Source organism: Lissotriton vulgaris, unplaced genomic scaffold (genome assembly GCF_964263255.1).
Source record: "Lissotriton vulgaris unplaced genomic scaffold, aLisVul1.2 SCAFFOLD_1043, whole genome shotgun sequence".
NCBI classification, from domain to species: domain Eukaryota; kingdom Metazoa; phylum Chordata; class Amphibia; order Caudata; family Salamandridae; genus Lissotriton; species Lissotriton vulgaris.
The window spans coordinates 323,681-341,768 of NW_028252006.1; the positions used below are offsets into that span (position 1 = coordinate 323,681).

Consider the following 18,088-nt stretch of genomic DNA (forward strand, 5'->3'; position numbering starts at 1 on the left):
ACAATACAAGTAACACAGGCCCCCACGGTGCGGGGTCTACTGAGCTGCAGGGCACCCCCTCAGCACAGTACTCAGGCCTGAGACCTCTGGATTAAATCCAGAGCAGGGCCCCTCCATGTAGTTTGCGGGGGGGCCCCCTCAACTTTCGTTACGCCCCTGCCCTTCTCCTGCCGGAACTGCAGCCTCCCCAGCATCCAGCCCGCCAAACCGTCAAGAAAAGATCCCAACCACCTCCAATGCATCCTCCTCAACACCCGCTCCGCTCGCAAACACCCCATCGAACTCTGGGACCCTCTTGACTCAACCACCCCCGACGTCGCCTTCCTTACTGAGACCTGGATGAACACCACCTCAACACCAGACATCGCCATCCCAGAAGGCTACAAGATCTCCCGCAGAGACGGCACCAACGAAGTGGGAGGGGGAATCGCCATCGTCTACAAGAACACCATCAGAGTCTCGACCAACACCGACGACACCCTCAACACCGCAGAGCACCTGCACTTCCAGATACACACCGACCCCAACACCACACTCAGAGGAACCCTCGTCTACAGGCCACCCGGACTCCGACCACAGTTCAGCGACTCCATCGCCGACCTCATCAGCACCCACGCCCTCGCCCCTAAGGACTGCATCCTCCTCGGGGACCTGAACTTCCACCTCGAGGACAACAACGATGCCAACACCACCGCCCTAATCGACAATCTCGTCAACCTCGGACTCAGACTCAGACAGCTCGTAACAACACCCACCCACGCCGCTGGACACACGCTTGACCCCATCTTCTCCGCAAGTCCCCACGTCTCCTTCAACCACACCACTGAACCCCACTGGACCGACCACAGATGCGTCCACTTCACCTTCAGGAAACCCACCACGCACCACTGCACCAAACAGATGCCATGCCGCTGCTGGGGCAAGGTCACCGAAGACCAACTGACCATCACCCTCGCCCTGAGACCCCCACCGACCCCGACACCGCCGCCCTCAACCTCAAACAGTGGATCAACGACTGCGCCGACACCCTCGCTCCACTCAGGACCCCTGCCGCCAACCACTCCAGCAAGAAAGCTACATGGTTCAGCGAAGACCTCCAAACCTCCAAGCGCACTTGTCGAAAACTGGAAAAGAACTGGTTCCGCGAACGAACACCAAACAGCTACATGACCCACAAGAATGCCACCCGCAGACACCACCAGCTCATCAGGACCGCCAAGAGGACCGCTTTCAAGGACCGCCTAGACAACAACGCACACAACAGCAAAGAGCTCTTCAGCATTGTGAAAAAACTCTCCAACCCCAGCTCCAACACTAACAACATTCCCCCCTCTCAAGACCTGTGCGGCTCGCTGGCCAACTTCTTCCACCGCAAGATCACAGACATCCACAACAGCTTCAACGCCACGACCCCCACATCCACCGCCGAGCCCACCACCCATGCGACCACCATGCGCACCAAACGCCTGATCGCCTAGTCCAACGTCAGCGACGAAGACACCATCAAGACCATGAACTTCATCCATTCCGGATCCCCGTCTGACCCATGCCCACACCACATTTTCAACAAAGCCAGCACAGCCATCGCCCCCCATCTCCGGAAACCGATCAACATCTCCTTCGAGACAGCTATCTTCCCGGAAAGCTGGAAGTACGCCGAGATCAACGCCTTACTGAAGAAACCCAAGGCGGACCCCAAGGACCTCAAGAATTTCCGGCCTATCTCCCTTCTCCCATTCCCGGCGTAAGTCATAGAGAAAATCGTCAACAGACAACTGATCCGATACCTCGAAGACAACAACATCCTGGACCCATCCCAGTCAGGCTTCCGCAGCAACCAAAGCACCGAAACCGCCCTCATCGCCACCACAGACAACATCAGGACCCTAAAGGACAAAAGAGAAACAGCCGCCCTCATCCTCCTGGACATCTCAGCCACCTTCGACACGGTCTGCCACCGCACCCTAACAGCGCGACTCCACAACGCAGGAATCCAAGAAGAGGCCCCGGCCTGCACTACTTCCTTCCTCTCCGGCAGAACCCAGAGCGTCCGCCTCTCACCCTTCCGTTCCAAGACCACAGAGATCATCTGCAGTGTACCGCAAGAATCCTCTCTCAGCCCAACGCTGTTCAATATCTACATGGCTCCACTCGCCCACGTCGCCCGCCAGCACAGCCTCAACATCATCTCCTACGCCAACGACACCCAGCTGATCATCTCTCTCACCAAAGACCCTCTCATCGCCAAAGCCAACCTCCACAGGGGAATGAAGGCTGTCGCCAAATGGATGAAGGACAGCAGGCTGAAGCTGAATTCCGACAAGACGGAGGTCCTCATCCTCGGCTCCACCCCCTCAGCCTGGGGCGACTCCTGGTGGCCTACCTCGCTGGGAACAGCCCCAGCACCCACCAACCACGCACACAACCTGGGGGTCATCCTCGACTCTACCCTCTCCATGACCAAGCAGGTCAACATCGTCTCTGCATCCTGCTTCAACATCCTCCGAATTCTCCGCAGGATCTTCAAGTGGATCCTCTCCGAAATGAGAAGAACCGTCACCCAGGCCCTTGTCACCTGCAGGCTGGACTACAGAAACGCCCTCTACGCAGGAACAACAACCAAGCTCCTGAGATGGCTGCAACGCATCCAGAATGCCTCGGCACGACTGGTCCTCGACATCCCCCGACGCAGCCACATCACTCCCCACCTGAGAGACCTACACTGGCTCCCCATCAACAAGAGGATAACCTTCAAACTCCACTTCCACGCATACAAAGCCCTACACAACGCCGGGCCGGCATACCTCAACGGACGACTCAGCTTCTACACCCCCACTCGCAGCCTCGGCTCAGCCAGCCTCTCCCTCGCCACGGTCCCACGCATCCAGAAAACGACCGCCGGCGGCAGATCCTTCTTACACCTTGCCTCCAAGACCTGGAACACCCTCCCCACCAACCTGCCACAGACCCAAGACCTTTGACCTTCAGAAGACTTCTCAATACCTGGCTCTTCGATCAGTAGCGGCTCCCCCACGCCCCCCCCCCAGCACCTTGAGACTCTCACGGGTATGTAGTGCACTTTACAAATTCCTTAATTGATTGATTCCATATTCAGAGTCCATGCTTTTTCTTTTCGGTGTTCACTCTTATATTTAGGGGTACTCCCACATACAGTGGGGGATTACCATAGTGAGCTCATAACAGGCATTGATGAAAACTATGGTTGGGGAAAGCTGTTTATTGTCGGACAGGCACAGCCCTTTTACCTGTGCCTATGTGCACCCCCTAATAACTGGGATTCTTACTTCCCCCCACCTTTTGTGCACTGCGTTTTAAACCCAGTTAACAAGAAGAATTTTTTACATCTAGTCTTTAGCATCCTCAACTACCTCTTTGGACTTACATGGAACATCAGTACCAGGTTCTCTGATGTTTTTTCTGGTTTCAGTTTATTTTCTGTTTTCAAGAAACACAGCCACTGGGCTCAAACCCACTGAGTCGTCTCACCAAACATCAGTACACATGATACAAAGAAAGTAGAAGACAGAGATACCCTAGCAGACCGTGACACATTGTTGCAATCTGCTGACACAAAGCTATAGCAAACCCCAGGACGAATGCTGCCAGGAACCCCCCAGGTTTTCCCATAGGATAGCAGTAGCCTTAGAGCAGCATGTTATAAAATAATTGCGCTTTGGGTGCAAGCACTATAACGTGTTTGGGGTTCTGCCTCTGTGCCAGATGGTTCTAGCAGCTTCTGATTGTGTTAGTTTATCTTTATTTTTACTGCCCTGCTTCCCTGTCTCGGAGAATAGCTCAGTGAACTGAGTAATCACCGTTGACAAATGCAGTATTCTGTAGATTATGAGTTCAAATCCCAGTAAGACAGTCTCAGCCTTCAATACATCAGTGAAGGGTAAATTGAGTATCACAACTTATTATTAACATTTATTATTTAGAGAGATTACAAACGTCAAAAATGAGATTTTTAGCACTACATACAACAGAAGGGGAGTTTGCATTTAGGGTGGAGTTTCCCTGGTTTTTGGGTATTAGGAAACTGTTGTCCAACTAATTGTTTTCCTAAAAAGAGAGATGTAAATCCATTCCCAGGGACGGAAGTGGAAGAGAACAACCAGAATTGATTGGGGTGTATCCACTGGAGAAAAATAATAATTGTGGTACTCAAAAATACAGTGGCATTTCACCATATGTAACTGTACAACATGTACAAATGGGAAAAATAACAAGGAAAATTGTCACAGCGTCTCACGAACAGAAGCCTATACAAGTTTCCCGACCTTAGCCTGAACATCAGGAAACCAGTGACAGTTACGGCTATCTAGGTGTAGTTCTGCAACAAATTGTGGATTGTCAGAAGTTGAATTTTGCCCACATCATTCACGACACCACCTACAGGTACCCTAGGATGAGGCTTGCGCTCTGTCTGACCACAAAGCTATGGAGGAGCACAGACACCATATATGTTTACAAATCGATTCAGATTCTGCCCAAAACACAGAAAATCTGTGGGTCACAGTTGGCACAACTGAACAAGGTCCCCTCATGCACCCAAACTATGATATTCAGTGATTTTATGTACCACTATGTTTTATGTCATTTGAAAGGAATTTGTTGGCAGGGGTTGATAGTAAGTCCTGTTGAGCCAATAACAATGGTCAAAACTAAATAGGACTTAGAAATAGCTTGACCGGGTTTGACTCAAGGAATTCTTTGGAAAAGATTTTGCCAGTAGTGCATTTTTAATCACATTAGGACAGTAGCTGGTAAAAACGGAATCAGATTTAGTGTCAATGTGACAGTGGTAATTCTGCACAAAGCGACCGTTCTGCACAAAGTGACAGCTAATTAAAAGATTAAGACTAACTTCAAAGGGATTGTGTTGGAAAGAGCCCTTTTTTCATGGTTACCCCCTAACTTTTTGCCAGATACCTGATGTGTGTGTGTGTGTGTGTAAAAATGAGCTCCTAAAAGATCAAAGCACCAACCTGAGGCATCTAGTCATGTAACACGGGACAAAGTCAAACGTTCTGGCTAACCATGATTGAGCGCCATTCGGATACACGAGGAGAATTGGGGTTGGTCTTGGCTTACTTTTGGACTTGGAAGAAATTTGTCTGAGAAGGTAAAGTTCAGCGAGGCAAGGCAGCTGCTGATGTCCGCAGAGGAGGCGTCCTCATCGGGGACCAACTGGACGAAGTTGCGCTGAATATTTCTGTTTGGACATATCTTGTTTTTTTACGTCGGAAATGTCCAGCTGGATGAGGTTTCAAGCCATATCAGACAAGGACTCCAGGAGGCCGGATATCCTTCCAAAAAAGGAGTCACTTATGTATTGCTGTGGAGGAGAACGTAGCCAGATGTACTGCGAAGTCTGGCCGGCCTTCTAATCCACCTTCAAAAACAACAAAACATCAATGCTAATAAACAATTCTCACCTTGCATCTGGTGCATCGAACAAAACAATTTGTTTTGATGCACCGGATGCAAGGTGAGAATTGTTTATCAGCATTGGTGTTTTGTTGTTTTTGCGGTAACAAGGCTCAGCCGTGCTGATTAAGAGCCTAAACCCTCCATTGTTTTTTGGTCTAATCCACCTTCGGCAGATTTGTAATCAGGTATGTCTTGGTCTCATGTCGGTTCTCATAGCACTTATGTTTTAAAAAAATTGAAAGTCCCAATTTACCTAGTGCCACCTTTGGAATGGAAGAAACTTTTGAAGTTTTTCTCCAACAGATGGTTCTGGGATTTCCTTCCTCCCTGCTTGGGCTCATAGGTGCCTGGGGTGACAAAAGACTCGTGTGAAGTACTTTGAGAGTGTGCTGAGATGGCTTCTTTGAAATGTAAGCGGGTTTAGGAACTGCTCCGCCCCACACATCCTGGCAGGATTGCCAGTTATGACAAAAACTAGTTCCCTTTTGTGTCACTGTCCAAGAGGAATACACAAAGGCCAACAACCATGCTAATCAAAGTCATGTGACAGAGGCTGCAGGCAGCAAATGGTTTAGACAAGAAAATGCCAACTTTCTAAAAGTAAATGGATGAGTTGGCTCACACACTCCGTGTGGTTCTAAGAAATTGGCATATTTGGTCATTCGATTACACAGTTGCAAGCGTGAACGAAGGTATTGTTTTCTGACCCTAAAGCGTAAAGAACAAGAAAAGTAGCGCTCCCCGTAATGGCAAAAGTCCTGTTTGGGCACTGCTTGGATTCTCAATGAAGGGAAGTAATCAATGTTCATAAACGTTTAACAGCAAAGTCAAGTACCATTTTTGTTGAGTATGCTTGTTTTAATTCATCAAGAATTTGATCATTCAAGAATAACAAAAGTACTCAGGATGAGTAGTATTCAATTTGGCGAGATATTCATTCATCAAGAAACCAATGCATCATGTATATTTTCAAATCCTCTGAATGCATTTCGGGTTTAGACAGCCATTCATCAAGGGATGTAGATTCTAGAAGAAACAATGAAACAATAGGTTGAAGTGAGAAATGTCCTTACTGGTAATGTCGTACCCATCACCAGATATAATGGTTGTTTGGATCAGTAGAACGTGAACCAACATCGTGAAATCGAGATACAGCCATTCACAAGCTAGCATACAGTTTCCGTCTGAATAAATCCTCTATGGGACGTGTAGCATCGTTAGACCGAACAGCTGACATGCAGTTACCACCAGAATGTTCCCTCGATAAGACGTGTGCAGTCATTAAACGAAAATAACTAAAAGTAAGGACAAGTAAGAATAGCTCATAACGAAGTTTCCACGGAGGGGACTCAAAGGTTAGAATATATGCCAAGGGACGTTTATGAAAGTCTGAATTCTGCAAATGTGAATGGTAGAAAGGAGGTCAGCTGTATCTCGCAGTCCTCCATCCCTGCATTTTCAGCCTTTTGGTTGGAGTCACAATTAGAAGCTTAATTTATTAATAGTACTAGGGGAAGGATTCTAGGACTGGTACAGGAAGATAATTTTAACGCTGTAACAGATTAGTGCCTCTGTTGCAGTGCAGTAGTTTTTTTTTAATCCCCAACCTGTCATTGTGCAAAAACAGCTACTACTTTGTGAGCCATGAATGATATATAGGGCCCCAAACGTTGTTCTTGCGCTTCTGCTTGGGCAAAGCGCATTGAACAACTTGGGGCCCTGATAACTCTGGACGTTGCCTCCATGTTTCAGAGGCTTGAACGCAGATAGTTTTTATCAGCTGGTTAGGCTCAGAGTGCAAATTCCATGTCAACGCGTAGCAGATGGGTACCCATTTCTGAAAATATCATGGTTCTTTGTACGTTGTACAGAGAGCTTTGATCTTAAAGTGTGCCTGCATGGTGAGCTAGTGGACAAAATGATTGCTGATTTTAGGTAGTCTCAAGTAGATTGAGTCAAGTATGTTGTAGCCCTGTTCTGTGGCATCCACGACCTAATGGTGCGATTCCTGGCATAACCACCTAGTGACTTATCCACTTGCTGCTGACATTTTGTGTAATCTACAAATCGCAGGTGACAAACTCAGTTCTTAGCCAGGCCAACACAGCCAGGCTGAGAATTGATGTCAGCAAGTTGTTTTCCATTGAACACATTAATAGTTACCACTGTCATTTACACCACCTAGTAATAAAACAGTTCTTATTAGTGTGTTTTTTCAAAACCATTTCCTCAGTATGAATTATCCGGCAGGGTGGTGGAAATGACTAGTTGTTCCTTGCCTTTATTTTAATCCGTCTTTTATTTATTGTGCAAACTACATCTGTATGCACTTGTGTATATGTATATATATATATATATATATGTATCATATCTGGATATGTATGCAAGGGCACTTAAATAGCTCAAACCTATATAGCAACTGCACTCCCTGCAAGAGAGAGGGAGGGAATATAGTGCAAAGGTAACACGTGTTTCCAGTTGCAAGGCGATGTCTTTAATGACATGTATGTGGGGAGAGTAGTTGTTTTTATAGCCAGACGAGGTAATACTTGAAAGCACAGTATCTGATAGAGCCATCTAGCTGCAGATTCCTTAGCTTTTGAATTTTCCCAACACACCAGTCTGGATCTGGACATTTTTCAGCAGTACCTGTGTGCGCCGGGGTACGGCGTCGTATGGCTCCACGATGACGTTGACTATGGTCATGATGTCAGTGGAGCCATATAGGTCCACTCTGGTGCACGGATGTCAGTTTCTTCTTTTCCATCCTGTAATGCGGACCCGGCAAAGTGGTCGGTTTTTTGACCTGCCTCACTACTTTGTTGTCAGTGGAAGAGTGTGCCTTTTCCCTGTCTACAGGTTTCAAATCTTGTGGGTTCTGTAGCTGACAAATTTTATGTGGTGTTTAGACGAGCACCACGACGCTGAGGATTGTAGCTCTGGACAGAAACCAAAATCAAAGTTGCTAAAGGAGCTGCATTTGAAGTTGATGGCAGTGTGGGTGTCATGGTCCTCGGTGGCTTCCTAGCTTCGGCTTCATCGTTCCGGGAAGAGTGTTTGCGGAGTATATCTAGTAGCCGAAGCGGTTCTGGAGGACATCATTCTCCGGGGAAGTCAAAAGGTAAGAGACGGGTAAAGTCATGGCATTCTCGGACTTCATTGCGTGGAGACTCTGTATCTCATGGCTCCTCCCACTTGACCTCATCTTTGGGACCCCATCTCCCTCTGGAGTGCCTTTAGGCCCGAAGAAGGGGAGTGGAGCACCATCGGAGCGTTTGCACTTTGTGACGGTTGAGCCAATGGAGTCAATGGATCAACGCTGGTCGGCGTCGGCCGCCGCCACTTTGGTGCAGGTCCACACTCCTTCGGGTCTCGCCTGATGACAACGGACCTCAATCAGCCGACTCTGATGGCAGCGGCAGTTGAAGTTGCTTCTCCTCCACCGTGTTGGCGTCGTACGACGTCAGATGCGGAGTTGACTATTCTAACTGAAGAGAATATGGAGGTTTTGATTCCTTCTCAGGAAGAGATTGCGGGAAGACAGCCTGTGTCGATTGAGGCAGGGATCTTTCAGCCCATTCATGGCATTAATGTGCCTCAGATGGAGGAGAGCCGGTTGTCTGCCCTGGGAGAGGCTAGTAGCCTGGATTCTTCACCGGCTTTGGGTTTGCTTTTTCCTCCTAGCCTTGCTACGGAGGCAAGTTCCTCCTTTTCAGACATGATGAAGATGATGAAGGAGATTTATAATGCGCAAAAACAATAACCCGCAGGTATCAAGGCGCCTAACAATATGATCAAAAATTGAAACAGACGTCCTTACATATAGGCTTGCCGAAAGAGGAGAGTTTTTAGGGCAGTGCGGAATTTCTGTAAAGACGGAAGGGATCTTAGGTCTAGGGGAAGATCATTCCACCATTTAGGGGCTAGAGTGGAGAAGGCCCTGCCACCCCATCTAGCTCTTCGTACGGGGGGGGCTGTCAGAAGCAATTTCCCGGAGGAACGCAAGTTCCTTCCAGGGATGTAGTGGGAAATGATGGACCCAATTCCCGTGTCGCTATTTTTGGCGATGGCTCTGTAGGTCATGCATAAGACTTTGAACCGGATTCGATGTTCTACCGGTAGCCAATGCAGCGTTTTCCTGGCCGCAGTGGCCGAGGAGCATCTGGGAATATCCAGAACAAATCTGGCTATGGCGTTTTGGACATGCTAAGCAAAGTGGCAACGGTTTTAAGCTTTTCACTTCCTACAGTGCAAAGGTCCACATACCCATTGATTGAGGTCCTTTGTCAGGGACACACAGCAGAAGAACCTGTTCTTTCATTTGGGGAGGCCCTTTTTGATATTTTATTAGGTACTTGGGCCAAGCCGGAGTCGGGGGCATCAGTGGACTAGGATATTGCACATATCTCCTGCCTGCTCCTGGGGTCTGGTGTGTCTTCATAGACAACCTTCCACACGTAGCTTGGTGACTCAAGTTGTGACTTTCACAGGATGTAGATTCTATACCTAAGACTCCAGTGGGTAAGGAGTCGTGTTGCATGTGGTAAACACATCTTTGCTTCTGCAAGCTCAGCCTTGAGAGCCACAAACATGGCTTGTGTGCTGGGGCGGTATTCCCCAGCTTTATGGGATTCGCTACAGAGTATGTTGCCATCTCTACCAGATAACCTCCGCTCAGAGATTGATAATATGATTAGAGATGGTCAGCAGGCTTCTGGGCTTACCATAAGGTGTGGTATGGACACTACGGACTCTGTAGGTCACGCCATGGCATCAGCAGTGGCATTAAGGCGTTGTGCTTGGTTGGCTAATTTGGGTGTCTCGGAGGCAGTTGATTGACATGCCATTGGATCGTGCCTATCTGTTTGAGAGTCAAGGTGATGCAGCATTAAGATGCTTCTGTGATAGACAGAGATCTTCAGATTCATAACTTTTCATTTTCTGTTACAGGTGTAACTTGTCTTTATGCTTGAGATTCAGACTATTTCCTAATGAGGGGGTACTCTTTGTTGGGGCATTCTACTTGCCCATTCTTGGTTTGACCACTTGGTGTTCATGGGAGAGCAGATGTTTTATTCTCAGTACCATTTTTTCCCTTTTTCAAGTTCGTATTGAGTTAGATGACCGAGGGAGGTTTCCCTTTGTCCTTGACCTCTGAGGATGAGCTTTGTGCTCAAGAGGTTATTATCAAGGGATGTATCTTCTTGTATGGAACATTTTCTGATGCAAACTTCTTTGAAGCAGTTCAGTATGCTAAAATATGCAATGTTTCGTCCTTTCGTTGTGTTTCATATGGTCATGTTGGTATGCCAGTGGTAAGTCTGGTATGTAGGGACGCTTTGGTCTTTACTCGTTAGAGTAATCAGCGTAGTATGCCCTCACTACTCTAGTGGTGTACATATTTATTATGGAGTTGATGGATTCAGAGCTTACACTTAGTATTCTTTTGAATTCATGACCTGGTTGTTCAACTGTCGTTAAAGTCCTCTTAGTTTTATGGTGCAGGTTGTTTTCTCTTTCTGACCGGACTGCATTTCTACATATTTACTATAAGTGCTTTAGTTTTCTGAAGAGTTGTGCAATTAAATTCAGGGTTTATGGTGTATTTATTGGAGGACACAAGTTTGTGGCCTTCTCTGTGGGAGGGGATAGGTAATTCATTGGTTCATCATTTGAACATGAAGGGGTGAACTATGTATCTTACACTGTGTGGTAGGCAGTGTTCGGAACAATCAGTTGGAGACTTCTAGTTGCAGATTCCTTACCTGTTTTCGGTCATACCGTTCCTGGTATGGAGTTTTTAGGCTTTATAGGAAGCTCTTCTTGTTTTTCTCCTACAATGCTGTTTCAATCTGTCTAGAGGCTATATATTACCTGTCCTCTTGGGGTATGTATCTATTTTCTCTATGCTTCATAAGTCTTTGGGAAATCATTGCAGTTATTTCTTGAGACGTACTTGCGATCAAATTTTGTTTTTAAATCACAAGTGGTGTTGCATGAGCTTGTTGCTAACAAGGATTTGTTTTATTTATGATTTATTTTCCTTTAATATTTCAAATTTTTCTTATGTTATGTTTAGGTACTACACTCATAGGTGCGTTCCCTTCTGCAACATACATATTTGGTCTTCGTTTAAAAAAAAAAAGAGAACAGAAAGAGATTTTAATGTGAGTTGTGGTTGCTTCTCTTTTCTCGCTTGCCTTGGTACCTTGAGCGTGCCCACGGCTCGGGGTCATGTTCAGACTGTCGGACCATGACACTGAAGGTCATGTGGGGGCAAGCTTTGTAGATACTTGCGGTCCGACAGTAAATGTTGGACAACAAAATTCTATGAGTTGTCGGGCCACTCGGTCTCTATTATAAAACAAGTTTATATATTTAATGTATATGTCCAGATAATACATCTTTGTGGCAAAAGTTTATACAACTGGCTTTATGTAACCTTCGAGTGGTCATTTTCTTCAAACAAAATTCTTTATACCATGGAGCTATTATTGTCCATCTTTCTTTTGGTGGTCAGTCATCTTGGTATAACGGAATGAGTTCTGAGAGGCCTTCTTTGGATTCTATCAGGAAAGCTTTTTCTCTGATATCTCTTTATTGTTGTAAAGAATACGGATTACGTGACTTTTGCTTTGCACTCAAGCCTTTTTAGGCCAACAAGTTCTCTTTACCCTTTGAGGACAGAGGATAATGTCTGTTAACTGATAGGTTGTTCTTTAAGGGTTTGTCCAACTTTTCCTTCAAGGGCTGATTCTCTCGACTTGTAGGGTTGTTTTTTATTTATATGTTCTGTGACGTTGATCATGGATTCTATTAAGATCCAAGCTCTTGTTCTGCTATTCCAACGTACATTTGGCTGGTTGTTAGTTATTTCCGGCTGGTTCTCTTTGAGAACTTGTGAAGGATTAGTTTGTTGACCCTCCTCCAGGGGAGTATGGCTATGGTATTCAATTCAAAAGTTAAGGAATCTGCGGGTTGATGTCTCTATCAGATGTAAATGTTACTCACCTTCGGTAACGTAATATCAGGTGGAGACACAGTCTAGCCGCAGATTCATTAACTTCCTGCCCATCCTCCCCACTCCGCGAATGACCTATGCAGTAAGGGTTATACCCTTTTTTAGTACTGGTTTTATATACCGGTAATCACTATCTCAACTTATGTGGTGATTAAACAGACCACTTGGCCTGGCCACATAGGTTTTGTTTAGAAGTTGCCATACCACCAAATGTGTGTGGTCGGTAGGGTGGGGGATGTTTTCTCATTCACTCTGGAGCAGACACCAGTGGGCAGTATTGATTTATTGTTCTTTCTTTGAAAGTCTTTATTTGGTATCATCATATTTACACTATCAATATGTCACAAATTGGTGTGATTCAAAAAACAGCTTGGTGTTTTTTTTATAGGTTTTGTTTTGCTATTACCATGGCATTCATTACCTTTGATGAATGGAATATAGAGCCAGATGCATCACAAAAATGTTTTGCGATTCCCTAATTGGGAATCTTTGTGATTCGCAATTAAGGAATCGCAAAAGGGCATACATGAAAGTGTGCAGTGCACTTTCTGAGATTCCTAAGTGGTCACAAATGACCTACTTCACGAATATTAATGAGGTAGGTCGCACTTTGCGGGCTACTTGGAATCGAAAATATCACAGGGATGGCGGCCTGCTGAGATCAGCAGACCACCATTTCTGTGATTGCTTTTAAATAAAGCAATCCTTTTTTTGTAAGCAGCCCATTTTCCTTAAAGGAAAACGAGATGCTTCAAAGACAAATGAAAAGTTTTCTTCCCATTTTTTAAGAGCAGACAGTGGTCCGTGGGACCACTGCCTTCCCTTAAAAATGCGTTTGCAAACATTCACAAAGGGGAAGGGGTCTTGAAGTAGGTGGTAATATGCGAATGTTTTGCAACCGCATTCACGGTTACAAAACATTTGTGCATACTGTTAAAATTCTCTGTTTATAAGGGACGCCCTAAACACACCCCTTACAAATAGCGAATCTCAACCCCATTTTGCAATTCGGTAACAGATTACCAAATCGCAAAATTGGGTTTGATGCATCGCAAAAAAAAAATTTGCGATCGCAAATGGCCTGATTCTGCAAATCGGCCTGTTTGTGAGGGGAAACATTCTTGATGCATCTGGCCGGTAAATTGTACGTTTTTTCTCCGTTACATGAGGGTTATTCATGAGAGCATGGGGTTTCACGTAGCCCTGTGTTTCGTTTTGGGGTTTTCTTCAAAAACCATGTCTGATATTAACATACTATTTCAAAGATTTTTGATATTTTTGGCACACTGCTTCCACAACTAGTTTCTATAGTGGTTCTGCATTCTGGTGCTGAAGGTTTCACATGAGAAACTGACGTCCGCGTGCCGGAGGGGACTTATATGGTTCCACTGATGTCATGACCGGAGTCGACGTGGAGCCATATGACATCATCCCCTGGTATGCAGAGGTACTGCTGAAAGATTTCCGTATCCAGACTAGCGCCTCGGTAGAATTCAAAAGTTAATGAACCTACGGCTAGACTGTGGCTCTACCAGAAATTACGTTACCAAAGGTGAGTAACTTTTACTTTAACGCTCTTTTACCAAAGAGCAGTGGACTTTTTCTTTCTTCTATTTTGGCAAGTTTCTTTCATTTCTTGTCCACAAACAGTGTTAGTCTGTTGCCGAAGACCTAGGGCACCACGGTGCCATAGATAGGGTGGTCTTTGTGTTAACCTCTTATACATCATTGAATGGCTTTTTTTGTCCATCTCAGTTCAATACTCGTAATTCAATGGCTTTCCTCCTTCTTGGTTTGTCCCACCCTTGGAGCATTACTTCTTTACCATAATTTTAATTGGATGGTTTGTTTTCTTGCACCGCTGACATAGGGAGTTATCCTGCCCGACTCAATTTTTATTAATATGTTTGTGAGGGCCTGGCAACTACACACTGTTACCAGGCTGTTCACTTATACTTTTGTGCAAAATTCTGTGCGCACTTTAGTCATTAAGTTACCATTCCACATTTGTGGTCTGCCATCATTGAATGGTAAGTTAGAAATAAAGTATAATCAAAAAGTAATTCCATGATGGTCACCAATGGGTGACCATCTTGGAATGATTGTTGTTTAACTTTGAAAAATACGTTCAAGATGGCTGCCCATGCATATGCATGGGCAGTTATGTATGAATGGTTTATACCATAAAGTATGACAAGTGTTGGCAAAACCCATAGCTCGGCACCTGCATCTGAAAGGCCTTATTTGTGCTTCGAGCTTATTGTCGGCTACTTGCATCTAGGTTGCAACATCAAATAACAAGGCATATGTGATTGTGCTCCATGATCACATAATTACTTACCTTTCCTCCTCAGCACAGATGACAATAAAGGCTCGTGCAAGGAGAATTAATATGGGTTAGTATTATCTGTATTCTGAGGAGTTTTAGATGTCTACTAAGTGTTTATACATTTCATACTACCCTATAAATGTTAGGCTCTTTTGCTTTTGCCAAGAACATTTAGCATTTAGAAGAGTTAAAATCACAGAATGTTGGCCACAGTTTATTTTGTTTGGTATCTTCTCATTCATTTTCCCCATTTTCTTCTCTAGCTCAACCTTCTCGAGATATAGCCAAATTATCCATCATCGTAAAACGTGTAAACGAAAAGCCAGAATTTCTACAGCAGACCTACCAAACCACCATTTTAAACTCTGCTCCATACAGATTCCCGGTTCTGAAAGTGGAGGTATGTTGCTATAAATTGTGAACATGCCTGTGTTTGTTGCCAAAGTCCCTCTTGTAAACTGCACAGGTCTACTGCACGACTGTCATGTTTTCAGTTTTCTTATGTGTGTCATTTCCATGTTTGCAGTGTACTTAATGTGTGACATTTCAATGCTGTACAGTATGACACATTGAGTGTCACTTTATCATAGTGTAGTGACACAAAAAAAATGAAGAGTGAAGAGATCAACCAAAGACGGTTGCCATCTTGAAATGGGTCATAGAAAACTGTGAAAATTAACACCCTCCAAAAGGGTACCTCATTTGTCCCGACGTATCGCTTTAATCCACTTGATTTGGAAGTCAGTTTTTTCAAATTTATGTGCACTCTTCACTTGAAATATTTTTTCACCAACATTGTTGACAGCCAATTTCGTACTGCGGGTGGTACTCTTAGAGGACTGAAACCAAAGAGCAATTACATGCCTCCCGTCAGCCATAAAATATTGGAACCTTTCAAACCTCTGATTAAACTAGATATGTAAAAGATGTTGAAGTGCAAAAGATCGAAACAAACCAATCTTACAGTGAAAGAATAGGGAATTTTGAACAAAATAGCTAACAATCCTGCCATAATTTGACGTAAAGCAGACAAAGGCGGAGCGTTGGTAATCATGGATTCAGCTTTTTACCTTGGGGAACTCTGTACACTCTTTGTTGGCCTCTACGTTACAGGACATGTACATTGGACCCCGATAAATATTGTCCGCTTCCCGTTCCCCCTCCTTGTTATAATTCCTAGCGTGCAACCTTGCACGGGAACTTCCGAGGTTACCAATGGTGAAGAACCTTCCACCACTTTGGCCCACCCTCAGTCAGTAATTACTGACTTAAAATCACTTTTTAAACACGTACTGCTCTGGCTGGCATAGTCCTCTGCACCACACTCTATCGTACACAGGGAATCCATTCGCCAACATGGAGGATGTGCCTGGTCTCAGCTTCGATGAGAACACCATAGCCGAGGCGCTAAGAACAACGCCATCAATACTGATCAACCCTCCAGTCTCCACATCGGGTACATCTTCCGATGATTGGACTACCCTAACGGAGATGAAAAAAGAACTTATAAGAATTACAATCCACTGGATCATGATGACGGAATATCTGAGGAGTAACATAGCCCCACAGGGCTTGATTGTGAACATAATCCCAAGACTATTCTTGGAAGACAAATGATTTAAAGTAGATTGGTGCCAGGTATCCTGGAAATGTACCAAAGACCTACTATTTTTGATATCACAAACAGCGAAGCGCCTCTCTGACGCCTTGTTAGAAAAGATCTCAGCCCTAGAGGCTTCTATGAAGAACGCAATTTCCAAGAATAATAAAACAGTCTTCACCACAAAGTTAGCCGAGATCAACCAAGAAATGTCTGACCACCATGAGTTCTTACTAAAACAGAAGACAACAAAACTTGAGAAAGACATCGCCAAGTTTGAGAAAGAGAGAGTTTACCCCTATCTCAAAGACGGTTTCAAAGGGAAAAAGAATAACTATTCATCTGATGATAATTCAGGCAATGACAACAGACGTGGGTCGACAAGCAGCGATTCCAGTGGTGGTTATCCTTCTAGGAATCCACGAGCCCCAGCACGCACCTGGCAACAAGGTTACCAACAAGGCCCGGTATTTCATGGCCCACCTCATATGACACCAGCATGGCAGTACCCTTTCTTTCCGCAAGGCCCCCCGCAATTCTACCCCCTCAATCCGCCACCTTTTCAAGGCAGAGGTTGGGGCAGAGGAAGAGGGCCTAAGCGAGGCGGGCAAAAAGGAGTACAATGGCAAGATCAGCCACCAACGCCAGCAGCAATGGAGACCAGGAGCACAGCAGCCAGGGGGAGACGAGTCTGATCGTCAACCTGTCCAACAAAACCCTTTCACCGACGGAGGAGAGTGTTTTGGAAAAAGGGCTCGGGTTTGTTCCCACCCCGACCCCTGATAGTTTCCTAGAAATGATTGAGATCAAACAATTTTTCAGGAAAATACGCCTCCGAGCGTTCTTCGAGAACCGACCTGAGCTTCCCAGTCAAGATACTGGTTTGAAGAAACCGTCCACCTTCACCCCGACTGATGGGATGGTTCCACCGGAAGTCTTAACTTTCGAGCGAGCAGTTTTGACGAGCCTACGGAATAAACCAGATATAAAACCCTTCCACAACCTTTCATCTGCGGAAAAACAAGCGTCCATAGATTTGGGCAGGGATGAGAAAATTATCATCAAACAGGCAGACAAAGGGGGAGCCACGGTTATACAAAACTTTGAGGACTATGACCGTGAGTGCAGACGACAATTGTCGAATACCACACACTACAGGCCACTAATGGAGGATCCCACAAAACGGCTGACTACAACCATCACAAGCCTTATCATTGAAGCCGAGACCAATGAATGGATCAGCAAGAAGGAGGCTGAGTTTCTGACGACAACGGACCCCGTCACACCTTATTTCTACAACCTCCCCAAGATTCACAAGGGTACAACTCCAGTCCCGGGGAGACCCATTGTCTCTGGTATTGGATCACTGTTGGAGCCCTTGTCCCAATTCTGTGACGCCTTTTTTCAACCTTTGGTGAAGCAGATTCCGTCGTATTTACAAAATACCAGAGAAGTCCTCCGTCTGATCAATGACATTGATGGAAGAGAAGACGTCGATCTACTCCTAACCCTAGACGTAGAGGCGTTGTATACCAACATTCCGCAACAAGCCACTCTAGAGGCTGTGGACTCACTGATGCGACAGGAAGAATGGATCTCCCCTACCCCAATAGCCTTCATCATGGAGCTAGCCCACATAGCCCTGACTGAGAACTTTTTTAGATATGAATTGCAATTGTATCAT

General features: G+C 45.4%; 1 protein-coding gene across 1 annotated transcript in view; it reads left to right on the forward strand.

The window, feature by feature from the left end:
* LOC147662694 (uncharacterized) overlaps positions 1–18,088 on the forward strand; it is a gene marked incomplete at its 3' end in the record, with an annotated part of 662,849 nt that overhangs the window by 200,625 nt on the left and 444,136 nt on the right. The window contains exon 8 of the mRNA XM_086950972.1: positions 15,068–15,204. Coding sequence (XP_086807098.1) covers positions 15,068–15,204 — 137 coding nt within the window. The remainder of the gene's footprint in view (positions 1–15,067; positions 15,205–18,088) is intronic.